At 40.8% G+C, this 19,073-nt stretch overlaps 1 protein-coding gene across 4 annotated transcripts in view; it reads left to right on the top strand.

Moving 5' to 3' along the window:
- Positions 1 to 13,303, top strand: part of gmcl1 (germ cell-less, spermatogenesis associated 1) — a 37,355-nt gene extending 24,052 nt beyond the window's left edge. For 3 of the 4 annotated variants that reach the window (XM_012966752.3, XM_012966753.3, XM_012966751.3), the window contains 6 exons: positions 2,550 to 2,690; positions 4,510 to 4,579; positions 5,422 to 5,497; positions 7,098 to 7,243; positions 7,826 to 7,913; positions 8,839 to 13,303. In XM_012966752.3, the coding sequence (XP_012822206.1) occupies positions 2,550 to 2,690; positions 4,510 to 4,579; positions 5,422 to 5,497; positions 7,098 to 7,243; positions 7,826 to 7,913; positions 8,839 to 8,967 (650 nt within the window). In that variant the 3' untranslated portion in view covers positions 8,968 to 13,303. 4 annotated transcript variants of the gene reach the window in all.
- Positions 13,304 to 19,073: the final 5,770 nt, after the last annotated feature.

Here is a 19,073-nt window from a genome sequence, read left to right as displayed (position 1 = left end):
CGTAACCTAAAACATTATTTGTGAAAATCTATGAAAATCATGATTTTCAAAGTCCTAAAAATAGATTAAGAAACCCTAGTTAAACAGATGAGATGGTCATGTATTTATTGAAAAAAATGATCCAATATCATATCTTCTTGTGCCAAAAGTAAGTCAATGGTGCTTTCAGCATTCAGTGTGACCCCCTTGTGCAGCAATAACTGCAAATGAACATTTGCGGTAACTGCTGATCAGTCTTGCACATTGAATGAGTCATTTTAGCCCATTACTTCATACAGAACAGCTTCAGCTCTTGGATATTGGTGGGGTTTCTCACATGAACTGCTCACTTTAGGTCTTTCCACAACACTTCAATTGGATTAAGGTCAGGACTTTAACTTGGCCATTCCAGAACATTCACTTTATTCTTTGGTAGAACAACTTGTGTGTTTGAAATGAATCTCAAGAGACATTGGGTCATGCAATAGACACATTTTAAAGGGTTCACAAACTTTCAAGCATCTTTGTATTTTCTGATGTTTAATATGTTTATAAGAGTGGGTAATTCTGCTGGTGTCATTTTAATCTATTTTAATGGCCCTGCTGCAAAAGTATGATATCTCTGGGTCAGTGGAATGTCCCTGCTGGACGTAAAGCAGCCATTATTGGATATGCTTGTAACACATCTCTTATAGAGTTATCTTGGGAGACAATGGACCTCTCTTAGCAGAAACATTTTCATTATTATTAGTGCTCACATCCCCAGCAATATCTTATGGTTAAATAGGTCAGACACAATGCTATGATCCAGAAACCTGTCTTGCATTGATTTACAGGAAATCTGTCTGCTTCTGATCTTCATTCTCAACATAAATGTTGTGCCTTTGCCACGGTCATTCCTCATTTCTATATGAGAACAAAGAAAATAAATAGAAGGAAGAATAAATAATATGTATGGGGAAGTGATTAAGAGAATAAATAATGCAAAAGAAAAAAATGCTTGGAGACTGGGCCCACAGTCTAAGGTTCTCTGGGGGGTCCCTGGCACCCCAGTCCGACACTGGCAGAGAGGCATACTTTTACTCCAATCAGAGCCTCCTGCAGGCTAGCAGTCTGCATTGGGCTACCTAATAGCCAATCACAGTCCTTATTTGGCATCACCAAAGATCATTTTCCATGCTGGTGTGGCTCACCAACACTTTTCACATCTGCGTGTAGATTGGGGATCCCTGGAAGAGATGATGCAGGGAGGGACCTATTTGCTGTACAAAAGTCGAAAAAGATTTTGTTATTTGAATCCAAAAATTAGGGATTGGGTGCAGAGTACACAGAAGGGTGTAGCAAGTGTATACTGCCCCTTAAAAATTTTTAGGTTTGTGTAAAACTGTACTTAAGGGGGAGTCATGTATAAGGACTGGGCAAATTTGCTCCTGGGCAGTAACCCATAGCAACCAATCAAATGTTTTCTTTCATTGTTCAGTCTGTAGCTGGATAAAAAAAAGTCAATTGCTAACTAGTTGCTATGGGTTACTGCCTATGTGAAAATTTGCACAGTGTTTAATAATTAGCCCCATGGTCTGTTTATTAAATAATAGTTGGCTTGCCTGATCCATTTTGTAGTCCTTATGTCATTTTCAGGCTGCTGAGATGAATTCTCAAGGCTAAAACTCCCCTTTTTTCATTTAAACTAATGCAGTTTGTATTGGAAATATTTATATGCTGTTCTGCTCCTGAGAGACAAATTTAATGTGACAGAACATGATAGGTAGTGTGAAAGTAGTCTGGTAGCCTAAAGCAAGGACTTGGAATGGTTGCTGTGAGTTCACAATGGTACAAACAGGAACACTGCAAGCAAAACAAGTAAAATTCAATCTAATTACATGTATTTGTATTATCCTACCTAATTCTACCCATTTGTGGGAGAAGCATAAATCTGTAACAGTGCTCCCCAACAGAAGTTTTTCTATATTCATTAATGGGTTACTATATCTCTTGTTTTAATTTTCCAAAACAGCTGAATGAATAATCTGTATTCGTTTTGCTTTTTCCCTCAAGTTTCCATCAAGGTGTTTCTGATACAGCAATTATAGCCACCTCTTCTCATATCCCTCCTAATGGGTTATAATCACCTAAATGTCAGCAGGAGTATGGCCACAGGCATTAAAGGATCAGTAACTAAAATATAGACATACTAGTAATTTAGCTACTCCATTTCAATATTTTATTCAACGTAGTAGTCCCGATCTTTACTGCAGAGTGTTTAATATCAGCTCTGATGTAATCATCTTTTATTTATGGTCTAAACAAACCTTCCCCAGTTTGGTGGGATTTTAGATAAGACATGTTCATGAAATGGGAGAGAGAGCTCAGCTTTATACAAGTGGTAGAATCATTTCTCACTCTGAAGTAGTGAACATGATACATGTAGATGGTGAAGTTTATTGGCTCTTTGATTAAATTTTTATACTGTTCTGTATTTGTCTTTTCGAACACATTTTCCTTTGTGAGCTATAGTAGAAAACTGTGCTGTCAGCATCGTTTACCTGTTGCTGCCTGTGTTTCTTCCCTAGAGATTGAAGAGAACATAACATTCCTGGAATGTGAGCAAGGCTCCCCATTTATGCCAGTTTTCAGGCACTTAAGGTTACAATACATAATCAGCGACTTGGCTTCAGTGAGAATTGTTGAGCGAGATTGCCTTGTTCCTTCAGGTAAGAAAGTGAAGGTCGGGAAGAGGTGGTGTTTTTTGAAAGCCAGGAGGATAAACTTGTGAGAAACCCTGGAGGGATTGCTTTCACCTCATGATTCTTCAACCCTCCCCCTGCTACTTTTTTTTTTCTTTCTTTATTTCATCTTTTATTTGAGCAACTTTACGGTTTTACATTGGTTTCTAACAGCTTTCACAATCTATATATTTGCTTGTGCTCAGTGTTCCCTCTCACTTGTGTAGTTCATATCATTACCCAAATCTTTCATTTATACAGTGCAAGTAAGTTACACAGGGCTTTTACATTTTTATAGAAACAGAGATCTTGCAATAATTTAGGGTTACAGAATAAAAAATTGGATCAAAGGGCCCTGCTCACAAGCGCTTACAGTCTATAGGCATATGTGCAAAAAAAACCCCTTTGTGTGCACAAAGCGGTGTGTAGGTTTTAAAGGAGAAGTAGAGGGTCATAAGAAGTAGGGTAGAAATTCTGCAAATTAAGTGTTAAGACACACGTAGCTACTAGTAGCAGCTACATGTTGTGGCTACTAAAATAAACAATGCTGATCATTTATTTATTGTCTCTACATGTGTTTTAGCAGAAGCAAATCTCAGTATTGTGTATAGCAGGGTATTTTCTGAAGTTTAGTAGCCATTAAAAAGTAGCTGCTACTAGTAGCTCCATGTGTCTTCGCCCTAAGTTTTTGGCTTCTGTATCAGCCCAGACAACCACAGCTCTTTAATAGTGAAGATCTCTGTCTCTGAATAATGCATTTAATAGCTACCCGTCTTCTTTTCTGCTCATTTACAGCACATCCTTTGTGCTGCTGTCTGTTACCAGAGCTTAGGAGCAGACACGCAATGTACTGTATATATAGAATATAAATTTCACAATGCAGGGCTGGTCAAACCCTGTAGCATCAGCCTCTAAGACAGGCAGACCTAATTTCTGCTTTATGATCTGTGATGACCCCTAAGCTTAGCTTTCCAACAGCTACCCAGAGCACACTCAGCATGTGCAGTGTCAGTGACACTTCTAACAAATCCAAGATGGAGAACTCCTGTGCAACACTTTAAAGGTTTGAATCATTGATATTATACGGGGTGCTGAACCCTAGCTTTGCAGTCAGTTCAATATATAAAAAATGTTTGCTGTTCTGATTAGTTTTTATGGTTTATCTTTCCTTTAAGCAAGTATTGGATTGTGTGAAGATATACAACATTTTCTGTGTGCTCCACAGATTGTTTTGTATTTGTATTAGTGCAAAAGGGACCCACAGATCATGCTCTTATGGGGGTAATTTATAAACATTTGTCAAATTTGCACCTAGGCAGTAACCTATAGCCCTTTTTTTCCAACCTCAGGTTGAGCAGTGAAATCAAATACCTGGTTGGTTGCCATGGGTTACTGTCCAGGTGCAAATTTGCCCAGTCTTTATAAATGACCCCCACAGACTGTGCTCACACTATTCCAAGTCTGTAGCAACCTGCCGACCCACTCAAAGGAAGTGGTTCTTACATCTAAAAGTCCCAGCACAAGTGATTAAGGGCTACACTCCATGGGAGATTTTGATCAGATTTTGTGGGAAAGATTTTATCTGATCTTGTCCTGCAACAGCATGCAATTAGATTTAGTAGGATCCTACAAAATCTGATGTCCACAGCTCTAATTGGATCAGAGAAAGCCGGATAGTGTGTTTTGTTCCTGCATCTCCATCCAACAGTCAATGTATTTCAGTGAGAAAATGTTAGCGGGCTATTAGTAGGTAATGCAGAAGGTTTCATGCTGCCCACAACTTATGCACTACCATCTTATGTTACAGAATGGCTGTCTTCCATTTACAAGCAACAGTGGTTCACCATGCTCCGAGCAGAACAGGACAATGATATGGGGTAAGAATAATCCCTGTTAGAAATGATTTTCCACAAGCCACATCTAAATGAAGAAAAGGTGTAATTCAGTATATTCATTTTGCATGAAATCTGTAGTACTAGTAAGATAGCTCTGTGGATGATCTGATCATTCTGCATGGAGGCCAAATTATCTGATTGTTAGAGATATACAGCCTTCATGTCATTTCAGGGTGGCAGTGAATTCTATAACGTCCTTTTTCAATTGTTACAGCTGTACTAGACATCCATGCAGAATAATTTTTAAACAGTTTTAGTTATTGGAAGGTTAAAATCCTTTGCAATTATGTCCCAGTTACCATTTACCAAATATAATCTTAATTCCTTAACGTGATTAGGACCAGTGCTTTAAGGGAAACTCCACCCAAACACAACTTTTTGAAAAGTAAACCTAATTTAAAGCAACTTTGCAATTTACATAATTTAAAAATATGCAGCCTTTTCATGATTTTTAATGTAATAATATGGTTTGGAACAGTTCCTTAAGCCTGGCCCTCTGTTCTCCTACTGATCTGGCTGCCTACTTTGAGACTCAAATAAATGTAACTGTAGTGGACTGTCCTCAGCCTGCCTTCAGCCCAGTTGGCACCCAGTGAATAAGGCTTTCCTTGTCCTTTAATACAGTTGCAGTTCTTGAGAGGGAGAATTGGGCACCTTGTATTTCTGGGACATGTACAGAGGCACCTGGCTTGTAGCCTTGGCTGCTTTGTCATAGAAATACAAAGTGACTTACAAGTCACAGTAGACAGTTGAATTTGTATCGGGGCTTGCTTTTCACATTTTTATTGTAAACTAATCATTGTATCTCCATTATATGTTTGCAGGCCTCAGGAAATCAGTAAGGATGACCTGGAAAACAACAGCATGAGATGTGGCAGGAAACTGGCCAAAGATGGTGATGTAAGGTTGAATTAAAATATCTGGAAAAATATGGATTTTTTCTTTTTCATGAAAAGAACACAAAACATGCAGTACATTTTTAGCACACGCCATACTTTGGTAATTTTGAACTGAGGTGTATATTGCCCCTTTTAAAGGAGATGGAAAGGTTTGATCACCGAGGGGTGCCCCGGGCTGTGCCCCTGTTAGCAGAAAACTGCACCAGCCCAAGGCACATGTAAGCCACTGATACTCTTCCTTTTTCTGTCTTTGCGTGGGTGCTCGTGTGCAGTCGAGTGAAAAGCTGAACTTTAACAAAAAATCTGGCTTTTTTGTTAAAGTTACAATCACTGGGGGGGTGCCTGGCATTTAGCAGCCCCCAGTGATTCTACTTTTCCTTCTCCTTTAATAGAATCCTTTAGGATCTATGTCCTGCTGCACTTCTGGGGGAGCTGTGTTTAAAGCCCTTTCATTCCCCAGCCCCTTATGTAGGCGTGTTAAACATGCTGCTTACAAATGCCATGCCTAAAAATTACTTCCCCCAGAATTCCTGTCCTGATATTTCTTATGAGTTTCCCTGGTGCCTTGCCAGCCCTCTTGTCCCCACACACTCAATCACAAACACACTCACACACAAACACACTCACACACACAAACACTCACACACACAAACACTCACACACACAAACACTCACACACACAAACACTCACACACACAAACACTCACACACACAAACACTCACACACACAAACACTCACACACACAAACACTCACACACACAAACACTCACACACACAAACACTCACACACACAAACACTCACACACACAAACACTCACACACACAAACACTCACACACACAAACACTCACACACACAACACTCACACACACACTCACACACACACACACACACACACACACACACACACACACACTCACACACTCACACACACACACACACACACTCACACACACACACACTCACACACTCACACACACTCACACACGCTCACACACACACACACATCCCTGTTGAGAAAAACATTTGTTTTAATACAAATAAGATTTTGGCGGATTTTTTTCCTAACCCGTAGTACCCCTTTAATTCATGGGTTTACATCCAATTAAAATGGATTTGTGCATTTCTCTTTCTACTAATGTTGCTGGTAGCAGAAATACCTTCTCATTTCCCTTGCCATAATAAGGGTTTCTATTTCTGTATTGTATTTATATATACCTTGTAACTGTGAGATAGCCCGCTAGCAGCTCCTTGGGGGCTAATTGGCCAAAATAATTTCATGGCCCTGCTCCTCTGAAAATGAGGGGGAAAGTGCTATAGGCAAACACAGCTGCTTTCTGTGCTGAGAAGACACTTCATGCTGGGAAAAGAAATCTCAGAAACCATTTACAGGATAGATTTTTCCATGTGTGTAATCCAGTCAGTAATTGTGAGCAGGTCTAGCAGCAATTTGTAACTTTCCCTTTACATATTTACAGGCACAATGTTCTCTCTATTGCATACAAAACTTGTGTTACATTTAGACTGTAAAATATAATGACAATGAATAAAATGGCAGCGATTTTTTTTTACAAATTTGCATATTATTCTCTTATTTGTAGTACTGCTGGAGATGGACCGGGTTTAACTTTGGCTTTGACTTGTTGGTTACATACACAAACCGCTACATTATCTTTAAGCGGAACACCCTAAACCAGCCGTGCAGTTGCTCTGTCAGTCTGCAGCCTCATAGGAACATTGCATTCAGGTGAGGAGCGCATCAGTGACATCTTAAGGTCCCCATACACTGGCAGATCCGCTTGCTTGGCGAAGTCGCCAAGCGAGCGGATCTTCTCCCGATATCCCCCATCTACAGGTGGGCGAAATCGGGAGAATCCAGGGTAATTCAAACGTTTGGCCCTGGGGCCAAATGATCGGATTATAATGACGGGCATAGGTAAAGTCATTCTGGGGACCGCATCAATGAGCCGATGCAGTCCCCGATCCGGGGCAGGCCCGTCGAAAGTGCCCATACACTCGACGATTAGCTGCCGAATCGGCAGCTACTATCGGCTCGTGAATGGGGACCTTTAGTCTCAAAGAAAATCCAAAATTCTTGGTGTTGATACTTCTTACTTTTTTTAAATTTGACTTTTCAAATGTTGATTTCCGGTGTTGATTGCCACATCCCATTTCATACCTAGAGGTGCCCTTCCATGTAGCATTTATATATAAAAAGCTGCATTTTGTTTTCCTTTATGTTATTTCACAGTACTTATCAGTCTTAGGAGACCTATTTCTAATATTATATATTTATTATTACAAATAATTCTGTTTTTGGTATCTGTAGGTTGCGCTTGGCCTCCTTTGATAATGATGGGAAAGTTATATGCAGCAAGACAAGTGGATATCAGATACTGAGCCTTGAAAAAGATCAGGTAAGCAGTGGTTTTGGGTGTTACTGCAGGGTAGCAAATTGCACTGCTTCCTGCAGTAACTTGCAAAGATTATTTGGTTGCCCTGTGTAAAATCTGTTCTGGCTCCTAGATAATATTGGCCCAGTTCAGGCAATTGCACAGGCTGTCTCTGAATTTTCTTCTTCATGTTTTTTGCCCACCGTTTCTCCTTATATAAGAATTACTGACCTTTGTTTACACAAACAATTCTGCCTGATGTGTTTGCAGGTCTCTTCTTTTTACTTAATTTGCTTGTGATAGCCTAAATGTCATCAAATCATGCTTTGTATAAGGAATGATATCCTGCTGGGCCATGCCTTTCTATGTAGGGACCTAGCTGACTGCCAGTGACCAATAAGCTTGCTGACCTGGGGGTACATGCACTTAAGCGGTCCTCAATCTTATGGGGGATATCAAACCTGCCCGATCGGCATCTTGCCAGTTTTTGTCATGTAGGTCTGTCGTTCACTGATATACCCACTTTGAGATGGGCAGTATCAGGATGATCCCATCACTTGGCCCTAGGGACAACAATCACATCATAAAACATAGGCAGTCCAATTGAGGACCACATCGACGTGCAGAAAATCAAACCTGCCCAATTGACATCTGCCAGATTTTTGGAAAGATATCAATCGGGTAGATCCATTAGCAGATGCTAAACTGCTAAATCAGTCTGAAGAGGCAGAATCAGTAGTTTAAATCTGCCTGTTTGTTGCCATCTATATTTTATTTTGTTAATTCCTCTGCTATTTTATGTTTAATTAAACATTTTGGCTTATATATGAGCATAGTAGCCAAGAAAACTGCTTTGTTTGTCATTTCTTACTCACTTTATCCTGGGTAAAGGACAAGTATGTATTTTAGTTTTGTATCTTTACCAACATTGTCTGTTTTTACCTTGTAGGAACAAGTGGTGATGAACTTGGACAGCCGTCTCCTTCTTTTCCCGCTGTACATCTGTTGCAACTTCTTGTATACCTCCCCCGAGAGAAGAGCGGATGGAGTGGAGCGGACAGATAATCCTGAGAACTGACTCGCATAAGCCTGCACTCATTATATTGGAACTTTCCTTCCCATTATTACAAGTGACCATAGCATTTTGTTCACATTTCTTGGCTGTTATCTTTCAAGCCATGTTTATGCTGGAAAGATATAAGCTACACAGGGACCCGACTGTCAGCTGTACATTAATATATCCCAAAGTGTATAGAGTCATTTAACATAGAAAAAGCACATTCCTCATGCTTTAGTAATGCAGCAATGCCCAAAATATTTCATTTTCCCATAATAGCAAATGTGCTAATATGTGACTATGTGGCAACCAAAGTATTGGATGTCTACTTCAAACCTCTTAGCAAGCCAAGTCTGCATTCTATGCTACTGAATGTCAAAGGACCACACTGGTGCTCAGAGGCAGCCCTACCCTTGCTGGAAGCACACGTAGCAGTTATTAGTGTTGGAGTGGGCCACCAAAGACAAGTGGGGCTAACTAAATTTTACTCTTCTGATACATGTAAAAGGGACACTTACGTGTAAATTGAAAGGGATCTGCTCCTTCTAATAACCTGTGCCACCACTCACCCTCGTTCTCTAACATTTAATTACACATGCAATTCACCAAGCAAAATGCTTTCCAGCACTGTTGGTCATCTGCTGTCAGCTTACATGCACAGATTGTGTTTTGGTTTCATGATTTTTCCATTCATTCAGACACAAGACAGCAGCACATAATGCTGTTTAGTTTCTGCAAGACAAAAACTAGTTTTAAGTTTACAGCTCCAGTTGCATCATAAAAAACTATGAAAAATCAAATGGCATTCTCACTGGATTCTTAATGGAACACTGGTCAAGTCAAAACCATTGTAATGAATGTATATTGCAGAGTTGCTTAGAATTATCTTTTCTTTTACTAGGCAAAAAATTATATTTTGAGTTGACTTGTCCTTTAACTTTAATTGTGCCTAGAGATGCATCCAAACCATGGATGGCTGCTGCTGCTGTGCCCCCGGCTTTCCTTTAATTCTGTTAAAGATCTGAAAGAGTTCATGCAAGAGTGCATGCAAGCAGGGGTCAGCTTTGTGCCCCTTTACAAAAATGGCTGTGCAGTTGTATCTGAGCAGTATTCAGCCTTGATAGATCAGATCTTTGTTAAGGATTGATGTGCAGAAGCATTTATTTACTTCCCCGTATATAACGACCAAGGCACATTGCTCTTACTTCTTTCTAAGTTTCCAGGGATACGGCTGATTTATTTGGGATAATGTATATTCTTGATGATTTCTACTTGTGAGAGAGAATGACAGCCCTATCTATGCATCCAGACAGCATTACCCTTGTTTAATGAAATAGAATGTAAGCTCACTGTAAGCAATGAGGTATGAAAAAGTCACCAGCCACATGCCTTAAATGCCTTACGTGTCTTCTTGTCTAATGTAGCCTTGAACTACTGTGTTCTAATGATCGTGCTTCATTAGCCAGTGCAGTGACAGTGTGCTGTGTCCTTTGATTACCAGAGAACATCTTCCCTAATGAGCAAACTGTTGGCTGTTTCTGCGTGCCCCAATGCTTGATCCCAGAGCCAGATTGGAATTCACACTCTGGTTTTAGGTTTCCAGCCCATGGTTTAGTTTGTGTGCAGTATCTGCTTGGCTAATTCTAACAGGGTTTTATGGTGCTGGTGTTTTCTTTATAAGATTGTTCAGAAAATTTATTTGACCATTAATTTGAAAAGGAGCCAGACATGGGAATCTCAGAAATCCAAGGATTGCAAATGCAGGAAGGAACACATCAAAACAATTATCACAACAATGACCAATTAATAGTTATTTACACATCATTAGTGTGATAAGTGTTGCCTTAATTATTGGCAAGTATGTCTGTGCAGGAGCATTATTTGTAAGCAGCACAATTTCAGCTTGTGTGTGTGATGGACTGAATAGGAACTGATTTTCAGTAGCTGCCATTGGATTAGTCACCGAGCTACACTATGCCGGCTAGTGTGTAGGGGCAATGTACTGAGTGCTGCCCAGCAGCCAATAACTTCCCGCCAGGAATTTCCAACCATAGCGAAGTGTGGCCACGGCAGGCAATGTGATCCAAATCAGTTGTTTGTTTAGAAAATCAGTTTTTGAAACTGCATATTGCATATTTATTGTATTTATTGAAGTATAAGTTCATGTTACACAGCCACCCTCTGCCCTTGCTGATTGAGAGTTGGGGGAAACTTGGTAGATTTACTGTGTTCAATGAGTAGATGTAAGTTATGCCCACTGCCCCCCAAGCTGAGTGGGTATAATAGCTTTATGTCATATCATTAAACTCTCTTCATACTGTAGCTCTTACCAACGTTACCAAGCTACTGACTGCATGCTGATGGGCTAGTGGCAAAGCTTAATATTACTTTGGCAAAGAAACCAGGTTGGGGGAAAAGCAGTGTAAAACAAGGAGACACAGTTACACATTTAAACACCTTCCTCACACCCTGAATCAAGTGGTAACAGAAAGGTTACTGGGATACATACCTGATTTCCATCTGCATTAGACATGACTGTATTCTCTATACTAATACACATGTGGGACACAGATATTCCTGCTATACTGACCCATGAATTGTTCTCTAAAAAACCTCTTGTGTTTACCTCTGCTCTGTGCTGTATGTGGCTAGTAGGCGTTACCATCATCACAGTTTAATGTTTTAGTTGAAAAAGGGAAAACCATTTCGCTTAATGGTCCTGTGTAAATATACTGTAGGTAAACCCCTATTGCAAATCACTGGACCGTGCTTCCAGCACCCTATCCTCCTGACTGGTCCCCCTAATTCTAGGGCATCTGAAAGACGCCCTAGGTTTAGGTTTCTAAACCTTTTGTATAGAAGCAACACCAGTCCCTAGCATTCACAACACCTTTTCATTATTCTCCCCTCTGTTTGCTTTCCATAGGTCCGCCCGTTATTCTGCATTTGCTGTAAATGCTGTAAAGTTTGGCAAGATAATGGTTGCCATCATTTTTTGTTACAAAGCCATCTTTATTTTCTGAATAACTCTCCTCAAAGGCCAAAATATGAGATGATCATAAACATAAATATAAGTCAAAACTATACAAGGTGCAAACTGAACCCTCTAGTGGCCAAAGAGGGAAATACTTGCTAAATATCTGTATTTTCTGGGCACATATCTATTCATTTAAACACATGCGTATATATATGTATAAAATGTATGTATGTTCTTATTACAAGAGAAGGTAAGACCTCTTTATCGACCAGGCTAATGTTTGTGCCTACAATGTAATATATGTAATTATACATGTGCATCTCTAATATGGGGATATAATCTGATCTGTGGCTCCTGTTTTATAATGTAGATATACTTCCTGTTGTGTTGCAACTTGTCACCATTATTTATATGTATATTCTAAATACGGCTCAAATGACTGTTATAAGACAAATCTTTGCCATGTACTTTAACACTGTGATTGCTTTTTTTTTGTTTTTTAAATAAAAGTTTATTAATTGAGTACATTTTTGTACAAGAATGTACAAATGTAAAACTTGGGTATGCAGTGTAGTAGTTTTAAAGCTGAATTCTCACTCCTGCATCAGTACAGTGTACAGGTAACCCCTCTGGGAGGGGCCATTGCTAAACCTCTTGGCCTGATATTTGCTTAATAGCAATTTCCCCCTACTAAGGGGTTAATCTTACAGCAGGAACACAACTTCCATTCAAAGAACCAATAAGAACCAACCAGCATGGCTGCATTAACTTGATGTTTACTAGACCTGGAACAGTTTTTTTATTTTTAATTACATTACATTAATCTTCTAAATGGCCGTACCCTAAAAACGCACGGGTCCATACTGAAGCGTGCATATCCAAGGGGCCGCTAATATACTAGGGGCAGGGGCAAGGCTGTATTATTTCATACATGGTGAAAAGCTTTTTATTTATACATTTGTATAACTGCAGATATTGGTGCTTTGTTGATACAGTTCATTCTCCGCATTTTGTCATTAAATGAAAAAAACGTTCTGTTTGTTTTAAATATTATTTTTTACGATGAATCCTTCTAATGTTGCATCCACGCTGGTTTTGTTTGCTTTGTAAAACTGACATATTTATAAAGACAAAGCGAACTTGGTTAGTGTAACGTTTTGGCTTTATTCAAGTGATGAGTGGGAGCACTTGTCCTTTTGCTGTGAAATTGAAGGAAATTCTGTGTCCGCAAATCGACAGATGCTTTTCCCAATATGCTTTGTACCGAAGAGGCAGCCAGTAAGGCCTGATTTATATGCACATTCATCACTGTGTCTTGGCAAAAACTCTCTTTGTAATTACTCTGCTTCCTAAGGCCTCAATAAAGGTTTTTGAAAAAAGTATCTTGCAATGGTAACTTTGTAAATAACTCTAGGGCTGCGGGATTAAAGGTTTATTCAGATGGAATGAACTGGCATGTTTATTTATTTATGTAAAAATATGAATATAAAAAATTTGATAGAATCAAACTGTGGCAGAAAACTCAAAAGCATCATTTTGGTGCTGAACTTTTACATTCAAGTTTTCAGATTGTTTTGAGCTTGATAAATGTCGAGTTTTTGAAACCATAATTAAAATTTGGCTGTTTTAGCGCAAAAAATGTAATTGGAGAATTAATTAATCACCTTATTAGAGATATATAGGGCTGCGGTATTAGTGCACCAATCAGCACAACGAATAAAGAATTTCTTATCCATGGAGCTATATATTGGGCAGGTCATCAATGGTGCCTGAGATTCTCATGAGTTCAAGATCAAGCAGTGCATTATGTACTAAAGTTGCCATTAAGGGGCCCATTAACTAAAGGTTGTGGGGGGGGGGGGGGGTTTCCACGAAAGAAAAGTATTTTTGCGCACAAAAATACAAATCATGGAAAAAAAAAACACAATTTGAGTAAAAATTACAACAAATCCGAATATAAAAATACCTCATTTAAGACTGTTGAGACCATGTAGAAGTCAATGGCATTTGTAGTTTTAGATAAAATTAGTTTATGGGTGGTTTCAAAAACCTCTAAAACCATGAAAAGGAGAATGCTGATAAATGGACCTTTAAAGGGGAAGGAAAGTCATTTTGGCATTTTACTGCCAATGGATTCACCCCATTAGTGCCACCTAGAACGCTATATTTATTCTGCAGAAAGCATTACTGTACCTGCATAAACAGCCCTAGAAGCTTCCATTTGTTTAAGACAGCAGCTGCCATTTTAGCTCGGTCTCAGTATCTTCCTGCTGTAGCTAAGCCATTGGTAGCTCAGATCACACATTCAGTAAGCGTTGGGGGGTGGGTTTAATGAATTCTTATGGGAGGGGAAGGAGGAGAGAGCTGAGTAGACTCTGGCCCAGGAATGAAGGATTTTTCTGAGAGAGGAAGTCAGATACCCTAAGAACATGTTCCCAAAAAAGAGACAAGAAATTCTGTGTTTCTTTTGATAGAGGACTCTGTGAGTGCTTATGGCTGTATTTACATAGACCTTTCTGATAAAGCTTACTGAGTTTTTACCTTTCCAGCCCTTCAAAGTTGACCACAGAGGTTTTCCATAATGTGACTTTATTAGGAATCTTTTGAATGTTGGTGGATTATGTGAGCTCTATTTATCTGCCTCACAAGGACCAAACAATGCAGTATCTTCAAGTTTCCTATTTAGCTCAATAAATAACAGACTTATGAGCTTATCTATCATACTCGCTTTTCTAATGCGTGTTTATTTATTAATAAGGAAAACTCCTTATTAAAAAATAACTGACATTTCAAATGGAATAGTGTGGGGGATAAGTCTTGTTACTGGGAAGATACAATGCAATGCTTGTTTGGCTTACTGGTCCCTGACACTGCAGCATAGAAGGTCTCTGCGCTCGCCTCTGAGGCTCAAACATAAAAGGGAATAATGTTCTTGTTTGGTTAAATTGGGCATAGCAAATGGGTATTTTTTACTTTTTAAAAACAAGAGCACAGAGTTGTAGAGCCCTATCTGTAGGGAGTGTGTGAGAGGAGAGGGGTCTAGGCATCCAAGTGGCTGATGGTTATTACCTGTGTATAGATGACATTTTATCTCTATCTCCATTGCTTTACATTGCCAATAAAAATCTGTATTACTGTGCAATGGCATATCGACATTTTAAAATCAATGTGTGTTATACCCAAGCCTTGCTCAATATCTGGAGTTAAGAATACCATGTATGGGTCAAAGGTCTCTCCAGTGCACTTCACATGATATCTAGTAGATTAACATTGATTTGTGTTTGTTTCTCGGTCCTTATATGCTCTGAGGCTAAAAGGTATTTCTCTGTAACTGCATATTTCTATGGCTTTCTTTCTGAAACTACCACTCATTCATTCTGCCATCTTGCCTAAACTGTATTAAACTGCTGACTTACCTTCTTGTAGCGCCAAAGCACTTCGCATGGTTATAATTCCTCTACTCGTGCCTTCTCTGCCCATACCATCTTTACTCATGCTTTCTCTACTCATGCCTTCTCTGCCCATACCACCTCTACTCATGCTTTCTCTACTCATGCCTTCTCTGCCCATACCATCTCTACTCATGCTTTCTCTCCTCGTGCCTTCTCTGCCCATACCACCTCTACTCATGCTTTCTCTACTCATGCCTTCTCTGCCCATACCATCTCTACTCATGCTTTCTCTCCTCGTGCCTTCTCTGCCCATACCACCTCTACATATGCCATCTCTGCCCATACCATCTCTACTCATGCTTTCTCTCCTCGTGCCTTCTCTGCCCATACCACCTCTACTCATGCCATCTCTGCCCATACCATCTCTACTCATGCTTTCTCTCCTCGTGCCTTCTCTGCCCATACCACCTCTACTCATGCCATCTCTGCCCATACCATCTCTACTCATGCTTTCTCTACTCATGCCTTCTCTACCCATACCATCTCTACTCATGCTTTATCTCCTCGTGCCTTCTCTGCCCATACCATCTTTACTCATGCTTTCTCTACTCATGCCTTCTCTGCCCATACCATCTCTACTCATGCTTTCTCTCCTCGTGCCTTCTCTGCCCATACCATCTCTACTCATGCTTTCTCTACTCATGCCTTCTCTGCCCATACCATCTTTACTCATGCTTTCTCTCCTCGTGCCTTCTCTGCCCATACCATCTTTACTCATGCTTTCTCTACTCATGCCTTCTCTGCCCATACCATCTCTACTCATGCTTTCTCTCCTCGTGCCTTCTCTGCCCATACCATCTTTACTCATGCTTTCTCTCCTCGTGCCTTCTCTGCCCATACCATCTCTACTCATGCTTTCTCTCCTCGTGCCTTCTCTGCCCATACCATCTTTACTCATGCTTTCTCTCCTCGTGCCTCCTCTGCCCATACCATCTTTACTCATGCTTTCTCTACTCATGCCTTCTCTGCCCATACCATCTCTACTCATGCTTTCTCTCCTCGTGCCTTCTCTGCCCATACCATCTTTACTCATGCTTTCTCTACTCATGCCTTCTCTGCCCATACCATCTCTACTCATGCTTTCTCTACTCATGCCTTCTCTGCCCATACCATCTCTACTCATGCTTTCTCTACTCATGCCTTCTCTGCCCATACCACCTCTACTAATGCCATCTCTGCCCATACCATCTCTACTCATGCTTTCTCTACTCATGCCTTCTCTACCCATACCATCTCTACTCATACCATCTCTACTCATGCTTTCTCTACTCATGCCTTCTCTGCCCATACCACCTGTACTAATGCCATCTCTGCCCATACCATCTCTACTCATGCTTTCTCTACTCATGCCTTCTCTACCCATACCATCTCTACTCATGCTTTCTCTCCTTGTGCCTTGTCTGCCCATACCATCTTTACTCATGCTTTCTCTACTCATGCTTTCTCTGCCCATGCCATCTTTACTCATGCTTTCTCTACTCATGCCTTCTCTGCCCATACCATCTCTACTCATGCTTTCTCTACTTGTGCCTTCTCTGCTCATACCATCTCTACTCATGCTTTCGCTACTCATGCCATCACTGCTCATACCATCTCTACTCATGCTTTCTTTATTTATGCCTTTTCTGCCCATACCATCTCTACTCATGCTTTCTTTACTCATGCCTTTTCTGCCCATACCATTTCTATTCATGCTTTCTCTACTCATGCCTTCTCTGCCCATACCATCTCTACTCATGCTTTCTCTCCTCGTGCCTTCTCTGCCCATACCATCTTTACTCATGCTTTCTCTACTCATGCCTTCTCTGCTCATACCATCTCTACTCATGCTTTCTCTATTCATGCCTTCTCTGCCCATACCACCTCTACTAATGCCATCTCTGCCCATACCATCTCTACTCATGCTTTCTCTCCTCGTGCCTTCTCTGCCCATACCATCTCTACTCATGCTTTCTTTATTCATGCCTTTTCTGCCCATACCATTTCTATTCATGCTTTCTCTCCTCGTGCCTTCTCTGCCCATACCATCTCTACTCATGCTTTCTCTCCTCGTGCCTTTTCTGCCCATACCATTTCTATTCATGCTTTCTCTCCTCGTGCCTTCTCTGCCCATACCATTTCTATTCATGCTTTCTCTACTCGTGCCTTCTCTGCCCATACCATCTCTACTCATGCTTTCACTACTCGTGCCTTCTCTGCCCATACCATCTCTACTCATGCTTTCTTTACTCATGCCTTTTCTGCCCATACCATTTCTACTCATGCTTTCTCTACTCATGCCTTCGCTGCCCATACCATCTCTACTCATGCTTTCTCTCCTCGTGCCTTCTCTGCCCATATCATCTCTACTCATGCTTTCCCTACTCGTGCCTTTGTTGCCCATACCATCTCTACTCATGCTTTCTCTCCTCGTGCCTTCTCTGCCCATACCATCTCTACTCATTCTTTCGCTACTCATGCCTTTGTTGCCCATACCATCTCTACTCATGCTTTCTCTACTCATGCCTTCTCTGCCCATACTATCTCTACTCATGCTTTCGCTACTCGTGCCTTCTCTGCCCATACCATCTCTACTCATGCTTTCTCTACTCATGCCTTCACTGCCCATACCATCTCTACTCATGCCTTCTCTGCCCATACCATCTCTACTCATGCCTTCTCTGCCCATACCATCTCTACTCAATCTTTCTCTACTCGTGCCTTCTCTGCCCATACCATCTCTACTCAATCTTTCTCTACTCGTGCCTTCTCTGCCCATACCATCTCTACTCATGCTTTCTCTACTCGTGCCTTCGCTGCTCATACCATCTCTACTCATGCTTTCTCTACTCATGCCTTCTCTGCCCATACCATCTCTACTCATGCTTTCTCTACTCATGCCTTCTGATGGTGATCCCAGTGGAGCCAATAAAAAGGGTGATCATTTGGGAGTTTTAACCTTGAAAGCAAGAAAGTTGCAGGTAAAACTTAGTCCCTTGGCTAAATGTATATTGAAGCAGTAGAATTCTTAATGAATCACATAAGTCAGTGTAGGAACTGGCCAGAAGGGATGACTTTGACACAGTTGGCCAGCTTGAAGTATTTTGCAATGTATGGACAAACAATCCCTGTTTTGTTTAAAGGGGAGGGCATTTCTTAGTAGCTTAATGCACAGAATGTCTTAATGTCCTATATATATATATTGATAATGGGTGAGTGCAGAGGATCTCTTGTTGTTGTTTCTATGTATTTTGTGGTCACAACCTCATTGCACCACTGCCTAATGGTTTAACTCTTTTACTGCCAAGCACGTATGGCATACGTGCTGGCAGTAAAAGGGCTTAAACGCCAACGACGTGTCTCATACGTCGTTGGCGTTTAAGCGCTGCCCTCTGCAGCGGCGGCATGTGCCGCCGCTGCAGAGGGCTTCTAACAATGACAGCCCCCCTGGGCAATGTGCCAGGGGGGCTGTCATCAGGGTCCTGCGAGCCGATCGCTCGCAGGACCCTCCAGGAAGCAGCAGACGCGATCGCATCGCGTCTGCTGCTTCCTGCTTCCTCCCTCTCCCCCAGCGCCGGTCCAAATGAGGAAGGAGGCGATCGGTCTTCAGGAACAGGTAAGGAGTTTTTTTTTTCTTGCATTTACACACTTTTACACACTTATACACACATTTACATACATTTATACACACTTACATACATTTACACACACTTACAGCA

This window comes from Xenopus tropicalis, chromosome 3, assembly GCF_000004195.4.
Source record: "Xenopus tropicalis strain Nigerian chromosome 3, UCB_Xtro_10.0, whole genome shotgun sequence".
In the NCBI taxonomy this organism is placed as follows: Eukaryota; Metazoa; Chordata; class Amphibia; order Anura; family Pipidae; genus Xenopus; species Xenopus tropicalis.
Note: the sequence above shows the minus strand (reverse complement) of the source record. Positions and strands in the feature narration are given on the sequence as shown.